The sequence below is a fragment of the Narcine bancroftii genome, chromosome 5 (assembly GCF_036971445.1).
Source record: "Narcine bancroftii isolate sNarBan1 chromosome 5, sNarBan1.hap1, whole genome shotgun sequence".
NCBI lineage: Eukaryota > Metazoa > Chordata > Chondrichthyes > Torpediniformes > Narcinidae > Narcine > Narcine bancroftii.
This window is the reverse complement of record NC_091473.1, coordinates 195,523,654-195,532,926: the sequence shown is the minus strand read 5'-3', so window position 1 is coordinate 195,532,926 and position 9,273 is coordinate 195,523,654. Positions and strand designations below refer to the sequence as shown.

At 55.1% G+C, this 9,273-nt stretch overlaps 1 protein-coding gene across 1 annotated transcript; it reads left to right on the top strand.

Annotated features, from left to right (window-relative positions):
* Positions 1 to 7: 7 nt before the first annotated feature.
* On the top strand, positions 8 to 4,185 carry LOC138762887 (splicing factor 3B subunit 4-like). The gene is made up of 3 exons (XM_069936405.1): positions 8 to 194; positions 591 to 759; positions 3,643 to 4,185. The coding sequence occupies exons 1-3, from the start codon at positions 77 to 79 to the stop codon at positions 4,049 to 4,051; spliced, it is 696 nt and encodes a 231-aa protein (XP_069792506.1). The 5' UTR covers positions 8 to 76; the 3' UTR covers positions 4,052 to 4,185.
* Positions 4,186 to 9,273: the final 5,088 nt, after the last annotated feature.

Here is a 9,273-nt window from a genome sequence, read left to right as displayed (position 1 = left end):
TTATGCCACACCCAGGATCATTTGCCCCTCCTGCTGGCCCCCTCCTGGGGCAATCCCGCCAGGCCTGCCCCCCGCCATGCCCCCACCCATGCCCCCCAGCACGTCTGCCCCTGGCCCCCCCTCCTCTGGCCCCCCAGGGACCACCCCCCACCACGTGGGGCACCCCTTCCCACACGGGGCACTGCCCCATCATGGTGAGTACTTGGGGGTGGGGGGGGTGCCTTTCTGGGCTTGGGCAGGGAGGGCGTGCCAACTGGGATCAGGGTAGGGGTGGGGGGTTTGGGCAATTCTGGGGTCTGGGAGGTGGGGAAAGGGCCATACAAACTGGGTCTAGGGGTGGGGGTTGTGCCACTTCAAGGTCTGGGAGGGAGGGAGAAGGGGTGTATCATTCCAGGCCCAGGATCTTTGGTGGGTGGGGGGGGAGGAGAAGGGATCATACTATTCTGGGCTTGGGGGGAGGGGAAGGGGCATACAATCTGGGGTCAGGATGGGGGTTGGATTGTGCCACTTCAAGGTGTGAGGAGGAAGGGGAAGGGGTGTGTCATTCTGGGGGGGGGGGGGTGACACCATGTTAACCTCTCTCTCTGCAGGGATACACCCGATGCACGTGTCACATCACGGGCCACACAGCCTGTCTCCCCTGGGCGGGGGGCCAGCACAGAACACCCCACATCGCCCCCCTCCACCCGGGATGCAGCACCACAACCCCCCACCCCTGGTGATGCCGCCATCGCGGACCTCCCTTCGGACACCACATGGGTAAGGAGCAGGCGGGGGTCTCAACCCCAGCGGGCAGGGTGGGGGTGGGTGTCTCCGAGATACAAGAGAAGGCAAATTCCAAGGGACCTTCCCAGGTATTAGAGTGGATCCAGTCCCTGAGGGGCGGTGAGTTCCTTGCGGAACACGGTGGGTGGGGATTTAGTGTGAAGATGGGATGCAGTCCAGTGCTCATGAGACTGCGGTAAGAAAGGACTTAGGAGAGCTCAAAGGGGGCACGAGAAGGCCTTGGCGTGTCGGATTAAGGAGAACCCCAAGGTGTTGAAGAACAGAAGGATAATAAGAATGAAGGTGGGGCCACTAAAGGATAAAGGAGGGAACGTGCCTGGAGGCGGAGGAGTTTGGGGAGGTCCTAAATGAATACTTTGCATGTTCACAAGAGAAAAGGACCTTGATCAGGGTGAGGTCAGAATAAAACAGGACTGTGTGCTGGACAGTGTGGAGATAAGGAAGGGGAAGTGTTCGATCTTCTTAAAAACATTCTGGGGCTGGATGCAATATACGCCATGCTCCTGTGGGAAGTGAGGGAAGAGATAGCTGGGATAAGTAGCTATGATCTTTGAATTCTCTTTGTCTGCATGGAGGTTTGGAGAATGGCAAATGTAGTCCCCTTGTTTAAAAAAGGTAATAGTGAATTATAGACCGACGAGTCTTACATCACTGGTGTGCAAACTAGTGGAGAGGATTCCTAAGGACAGGGTCTATGAGCGTTCGTGGAACCCTGGCTGTGTGGATTCAGAATTGGCTTGCCTGTAGAAAGCAGAGAGGAGTAGTGGAAGGAAAGTATTCTTCCTGGAAGTTGGTGATAAGTGGATCTGTTCTGGGATCCCGCTCCTTTATGATTTTTATAAATGACCTGGATGAAGAGGTGGTCAGTAAGTTTGCGGATGATATGAAGGTTGGAGGAGTTGTGGATGGAGCTGAAGGTTGTTGTTGGTTACAAGAGGATATGGACAGGATGCAGAGTTGGGTAGAAAAGGGATTTCAATCTGGATAAACGTGAGAACAAACCAGAAGGCTGAGGACAGAGTTAATGGTCGGTTACTTAAGAGTATGGATGAACAGAGTGACCTTGAGGTCCAAATCCATAAATCCCTCAAGGTTGCCACACAGGTTGGCAGGATAGTTAAGAAGGCCAATGGGATGTTGAGTTTTGTTAAGAGTGGGTTTAAATTCAGGAACAGAGAGGTCATATTGTAATTCTACAAATCTCTGGTGAGACCACATTTGGAGTATTGTGTTTAGTTCTGGTCGCCTCATTACAGGAAGGATGTGGAAGCCACAGAGAGGGAACAGAGGAGAATCACCAGGATGTGGACTGATTGGAAAATAACTCTTATGAGGCAAGGTTAGCAGAGCTGGGACCTCTCTGGAGTGAAGAAGGATAAGAGGAGACTTGCTAGAGGTCTACAATATTCTGAGAGACATAGATAGGGTGGCCGGCCAGTGCCTGTTTCCCAGGGCAGAATAGCAAACACCAGAGGACGCTTGTACAGAGTAAAGGGAGGAAGTTTAGGGGGGACGTCAGGGGAACATTTTTTTACACACGGAGTCGAGGGGGCCTGGATTGCATTGCTGGGGGTGGTGGTGGAGGCTGGAACATTAGAGACACTTAAGAGACTCTTCGACAGACACAGGGACGAAAGAGAAATAGAGGGTTCTGGGTAAAGAGAAATAGAGGGTTCTGGGTGTGAGGGAGGAAGGATTAACATGTTGATTAGGTTTATGTAAGTCAGCATAACATTGTGGGCCGAAGGGCCTGTACTAATCTGGAATGTTGGATGAGGTTGTCAAGTCTAGAGGGAGAGGCTGGGGCTTCTTGTCCTACAGCTTCAGGAGTGACTGTTGTAAAACCAGGAGGGCCAGCAAACAGGTAGATGGTCACCATCTTTTTCCCAGGGTCAGAGACATTGTGTAGCAACGGGGCAGAGACTGAAGGTAGGGGTGTGGGCAGCGTAGCCTCACAGAGGGTGGTGGATGTGGTACAAGCAGCCAGGGGAAAGTGATGGAGGCGGGGACAGTTACCACGTATGGACGTTTGGGCAGGATGACAGAGGAGAGGGTGTGGGACAGCTGCAGGCCCACCTGGGCACATGGGTCATCAGCCTGGGGTTTACTGTGTGCCTAATCTGTTTTTGTCCTCTCTCTCCCCACTCCCTCCATCTCTGCCCTTCTCTCTCACTGTCTCCCTCTCCCCTTCTCTCTCCCACTGTCTCCCTCTCCCCTTCTCTCTCCCACTGTCTCCCTCTCCCCTTCTCTCTCCCACTGTCTCCCTCTCCCCTTCTCTCTCCCATTCTCTCCCTCTCCCCTTCTCTCTCCCACTGTCTCCTCTCCCCTTCTCTCTCCCACTCTCTCCCTCTCCCCTTCTCTCTCCCACTCTCTCCCTCTCCCCTTCTCTCTCCCACTGTCTCCCTCTCTTCCCCCTCTTTCTCCCCCTCTCTCTCCACCCCCCTCTACCATCTCTCCCCTACCCCTTCTCTCCCCCTTTTCCCCATCACACACTCCCTCTCTTCCCCCTCTCTCCACCACTCTCCTGCCTCTGGCCCTTCCATTCTCTTCCCCCTCTCCTTCTTGCACCCCATCCTCCTTTCCTCCTCCCCCCACTTCCCCTCCACCTTCATCCAACCCTTTCCACTCCTCCCCGTCTACTATCATCACCCTCGCCCTTCCCTCACCCTCCTCCGACCTCCACACCCGTACCCCTCCACCCACTCCCCCTCTGCTCTCCACCTTTCCCCCCTCCTCCCACCCCATCTCCCTGTCTCACTCCCATTCTACTCCCCCTCTCCCCACTCCCCTCCACTTGTCATCTCTTTCTCCCCCCCCACACTCTCTCTCTTCCCTCTCCCACCCTCCCCCACACAGGCCCCCTGCCCCACGGGATTCGAGGACCACCACCTCCGATGCCTCCACCGGGATTCAACGGTCCCCCTCGCCCACCCCACTTTGGATTTGCCCGGGGGTCCCCTCTTGCCGCCCCGGGGGGGGAGGGCGGATCCCCATGCCACCTCGTGGACTTCCGCGACCCCCTCCAGCCGCAGTAGAGGGCGTGTGGAGAGTCAGCTGTCAACACCAGCTGCCGGGGGTGAGGGGGATTGGCTTGTTCCGTTCCAGACAGACTCTCCAACTGGAAGTTTCCCCCACCTCCTGTAAGAGGAAGCCATTCCCCCCTAAACTCACCCCCCCCCCGCCATCTATCACCCTGTCCCTCCCCGCTCCCCCCCCACCCACCCTAGCTCTCATCCTCCAAACAGGACTGAGCCCAGGGGTGTGAGGAAAGTTGTGGGAGACACGGGACGGAGGGGGGGCTTTTATGTTACACAAATGTCAATATTTCACCATCCATCTTCTTGTATTTTTTTTGTCAAAGAAAAACTGAAAGGTTTTTAATAAAACAGAGTTTGGGTACGTTTATGTCGGTCTCCTCTCTCCCGGCTTCCAGCTCCCCTCCACAGCCTGGAGGGAGGGAGATGGAGGGAGGCAGGAGGGGAGGAGGGGGAAAGAGGGAGAGGAGGGAGATGGGAGGAAGGGAGGGAGTGAGAGAGGGAGGGAGGGAGAGTAGGGAGGAGGGGAGGGAGGAAGTGAGAAGGGAGGGATGAGAGATAATGATGGCAGTTGGGGTGAGGGAGGAGGGGGTGTAAGGGGAAGGGTGGTGGTATGAGGGAGGGAAGGTGGTGAGAGAGAGAGGGAGGGAGGTGGTGAGAGAGAGAGGGAGGGAAGTGGTGAGAGAGGGAGGGAGTTGGTGAGAGAGAGAGGGAGGGAGGTGGTGAGAGAGAGAGGGAGGGAGGTGGTGAGAGAGAGGGAGGGAGGTGGTGAGAGAGAGAGGGAGGGAGGTGGTGAGAGAGAGAGGGAGGGAGGTGGTGAGAGAGAGAGGGAGGGAGGTGGTGAGAGAGAGGAGGGAGGGAGGTGGTGAGAGAGAGAGGGAGGGAGGTGGTGAGAGAGAGAGGGAGGGAGGTGGTGAGAGAGAGAGGGAGGGAGGTGGTGAGAGAGAGAGGGAGGGAGGTGGTGAGAGAGGGAGGGAGGTGGTGAGAGAGAGAGGGAGGGAGGTGGTGAGAGAGAGAGGGAGGGAGGTGGTGAGAGAGAGGGAGGGAGGTGGTGAGAGAGGAGAGGGAGGGAGGTGGTGAGAGAGAGAGGGAGGGAGGTGGTGAGAGAGAGGGAGGGAGGTGGTGAGAGAGAGAGGGAGGGGAGGTGGTGAGAGAGAGAGCGAGGAGGTGGTGAAGAGAGAGAGCGAGGGAGGTGGTGAGAGAGAGAGCGAGGGAGGTGGTGAGAGAGAGCGAGGGAGGTGGTGAGAGAGAGAGCGAGGGAGGTGGTGAGAGAGAGAGCGAGGGAGGTGGTGAGAGAGAGAGCGAGGGAGGTGGTGAGAGAGAGAGCGAGGGAGGTGGTGAGAGAGAGAGCGAGGGAGGTGGTGAGAGAGAGAGCGAGGGAGGTGGTGAGAGAGAGAGCGAGGGAGGTGGTTGAGAGAGGAGAGCGAGGGAGGTGGTGAGAGAGAGAGCGAGGGAGGTGGTGAGAGAGAGAGCGAGGGAGGTGGTGAGAGAAGAGAGCGAGGGAGGTCGGTGAGAGAGAGAGCGAGGGAGGTGGTGAGAGAGAGAGCGAGGGAGGTGGTGAGAGAGGAAGCGAGGCGGGTGAGGGAGAGAACGAGGTGCATGAGGGAGGGCCTGTGCTGAGCAAAGAGGTTGATACACCCGAAGCAAATGTTTCTGAAGAGGTCTGACAGCAACTCCACTCCTTTGACCGCCCACAGGCCCTTCGGCACTTCAAATCTGTGCTAGTCCTTGCACCCAGTTCATACCCCTCCCATCCATGTTCCTGTCCAAATTCTTCTTAAATGTTAAAATTGAGACCGAATTTCACAATGTCAGCTGGCAGCTCATTCCACACCCCCACCACTCTGTGCAAAGAGATTCTCCCTAAACCTTTAACTTGAACTCATGTCCTCAAGTTTGTATCTCACCTCCCCTCAGTGGAAAAAGCCAATCTACATTTACTCTGTCCCCCTCATAATTTTAAATACCTTTATCAAATCTTCCCCTCATTCTTCTTCGCTCCAGGGAATAAAGTCCTGACCTGTTTAAAACCTTTCCCTGTAACTCAGTCCCTGAAGTCCAGGCAACACCCGTGTAAATCTTCTCTGCCCCCCTTTCTACCTTATTGATATCTTTCCTGTCGTTAGGTGACCAAAACTGCACCCAATACTCCAAACTTGTCCTCACCAATGTCCATCTCCAATTAATACTCTGGCATAGGATTGTCAATGTGCCTAAAGCTCTCCTTATGACAAGAAGGTGCAACTGCGACTGTACTTCCTGAGAAGACTGAAGTGGGCAAGGAATCGTGTCCAACCTATCAAGAGTGTCCTGTCCGGGCCCCATCACAGTGCTATACAGTTGCTAGAGAGAAATGGATCGGACGTCAATTCACAGGACTGTCAGAGTGGCAGAGAGGATCACAGGAGTCTCCCTTCCCCCACCCCCATTGACATGATCTACCGAGATCATTGTATGAAGATGGAAATTCCACCCCGCTCACAGCATCTTCCAGCTGCTCCCAGCGGGGAAGAGATCCAGGAGGATCCGAGCCAGCACCACCAGGCCGAGGAACAGCTTCTTCCCACGGGCAGTGAGAACACTGAACGACCAAAGGAACTGCTCGCACTGACCCTCCGAGACCCTCATATTCTTGAAACAATATTTATTTATTTGTATCTATCAATTCTTGTCCTGCGTATGTATTGTTTGTCTGTGTATGTGTCTGTGAGTTTTGTACCGAGGACTGGAGGACGCTGTTTCGTTGGGGTGGACATGATGATAAACTTGATCTACCTGTGATGCCACTTTCAAGGAATTATGTTTCTGGGGTAGCACGGGTTGGCATGGCGGTTATCACAATGCTGTAACAGCCCCCCAGCGATTGGGACAGGGGTTCAAATCCCGTGCTGTCTAAGCAGTTGGTACGCTCTCCCTGTGTGTGCGTAGGTTTTCCCTGGGGGCTCTGGTTTCCTCCCAACATTCAAAATGTGGCGGGGGTTGTAGGTCAATTGGGTGTAACTGGGTGGCACGGGCTCGTGGGCCAGAAGGGACTGTATGTCTACATTTAGATGAAAAATCAATATTTAAAATTCCAGAGGGGATTCTCCCCACCACCCAAAGGAGACCTCCCCAACCTGGATCCCCTGAAGAGTTTTCCCATGGATTCAAATGAATCCAGTGGTGGGAATCAGTCACCGTATGGCACAGGTTTAACATGACGAGAGAGGAGATTGAACAGGATGCTGAGAGGGGACGGTGCATTTTGGATTGGAGAGCCTTTTCTGAGGATCAAATAGGAACAGTTTTGGGCTCCTTGTTGAAGAAAGGATATGTTGACTTTGGAGAAGGTTCATCGAAGATCCATAAAAATGATTCTGGGAATGAAAGGGTTATCACATGAAGAGTGTTCAACAGCCTCTTGGCCTGCGCTCATTGGAAATTAGAATGGGGGGTGGTCTCATTGAAAGGCGTGGACAGAGTAGGTGTAGAAAGGTTGTTTCCCCTGGTGGGAAAGTCAAGGACAAGAGGGCCCAACTTCAGGATTGAAGGGCATCCACTTAGAACCAAAATGTGGAGGAAATTCTTCAGCCAGAGGGAGGTGAATCTAGAATTTGGTTGTGGAGGCCGGGTCATTGGGTGTATTTAAGGCAGAGATTGATAGGTTCTTGATTAGCCAGGGGCATCAAAGGTTATGGGGAGAAGACCAGGCAGCGGGGCTGACTGGGAGAATGGATCAGCTCATGAGTGAATGGTGGGGCAGACCCGATGGGCTGAATGGCCTATTTCTGATCCTATGTCTTTTGGTCTAACTTGGAGCGACAGAGGACGAGGGATGACCTGACAGAGGTGGACAGGATGGGAGAGAGGCATTGATCATGTGGACAGCCAGGGCTGAATGTCTAATACAAAGGGACATTGTTTAAGATGCTTGGGAGTAAGTACTGGGGAGGGGGGGGGGGGGGGGGTGTAAAGATGCAGAGAGTGATGGGGGGTATGAATGTGCTGCCAGCAAAGGTGTGGAGGCAGATATGATAGGATCTTCTCAGAGACTCTTAGATACATGGAACTGAGACAACTGGAGGGGTCATAGAACATTACAACACAGTACAGGCCGTTCGGCTCTTGATGTTGTGCTGACCTATATATTCCTACAAAAAAATACTAAACCCTCCCTACCCTGTAACTATTTTTTTCAATCCACGTGCCTGTCTCTTAAAGACCCCCATTGTTCCAGCCTCCACTACTGCCTGTGGCAAGGTTTCCAGGCCCCCACAACTCTGTGTAAAAAAACTTCCCCCTGACGTCTCCCCTAAACTTCCCTCCCTTCACTTTGTACAGATGTCCTCTGGTGTTTGCTACTCCCTCCCTGGGTTATAAGGTGCTGACTGTCACCGATCTATTGCCTCTCAATCTTGTAGACCTCTATTAAGTCACCTCTCATCCGTGCTAAGGGAGGGGGAAGGAGAAATGGGGACGGGGAGAGAGGAGGAGGGGGAAGAAGATGAGGTGGGGGGAGAGAGGAGAGGAGAACACAGGACACTATACAACGTTCTCTGGTGTTTGCTTCTCCCGCCCCGGGAAACAGGCTATGTCTCTCCACCCGATCTATTGCCTCTCAGAGATGCTGTAGGGAATTTCTAGGCAAGTTGTTTATGGGGTCGGCACAACCCTGTGGGCCGAAGGGTCTGCACTGAGCTGTGTGCGTTTCACACAGATTGATGCGGCGTTCAAATAACATTTTGGACGGGGGGGGGCTTTCAGTCCGCACAAGGGCTGCGAAATGCAGAGATGACTCCGTTCCCAGCCCCGCACTTGGAAAATCTTGTTCTCCCCCCCTCCCCCAGGTTAAGTGGACTCTCCCGATGTGATGGTGTGAATTGAGAGGAGAGAGGGAGGGAGGAGAGGACGAGAGGAGAGAGGGAGGGAGGAAGGAGAGGACGAGAAGAGAGCAGCGCTTCTGGTACCCAGATCGTCTAACCTTGCCTGCATTCAACGCGAGAGCAGCAGCGCCAGCGTCCCCCAGCCCCCCTCTCTCTCTCCCCCCCAGCCCCCCTCTCTCTCCCCCTCCCCCCAGCCCCCCTCTCTCTCCTCCCCCCCAGCCCCTCTCTCTCTCCCCCCAGCCCCCTCTCTCTTCCCCCCCAGCCCCCCTCTCTCTCCTCCCCCCAGCCCCCCTCTCTCTCTCCCCCCAGCCCCCCTCTCTCTCTCCTCTCCCCCCCCAGCCCCCCTCTCTCTCTCCCCCCCAGCCCCCCCTCTCTCTCTCCCCCCCCAAGCCCCCCCTCTCTCTCTCCCCCCCAGCCCCCCCTCTCTCTCTCCCCCCCCCCAGCCCCCCTCTCTCTCTCCCCCCCAGCCCCCCCTCTCTCTCTCTCTCCTCGCCTCTCTCAGGTAATCTCCTCCGCAGAAGTGGGGCCGGATTTGCGAGCAGAGGCGGAGATTGGTCCCTTCTGCAAACCCCGACCCCATCCTCCGTTTG

Coding starts and splice junctions, on each gene's coding strand:
- LOC138762887 (XM_069936405.1), top strand. CDS start 77: ATGCCCCCACCCATGCCCCCCAGCACGTCTGCCCCTGGCCCCCCCTCC. Junction 195..590: donor CGGGGCACTGCCCCATCATG/GTGAGTACTTGG, acceptor CTCTCTCTGCAG/GGATACACCCGATGCACGTG. Junction 760..3,642: donor TCCCTTCGGACACCACATGG/GTAAGGAGCAGG, acceptor TCCCCCACACAG/GCCCCCTGCCCCACGGGATT.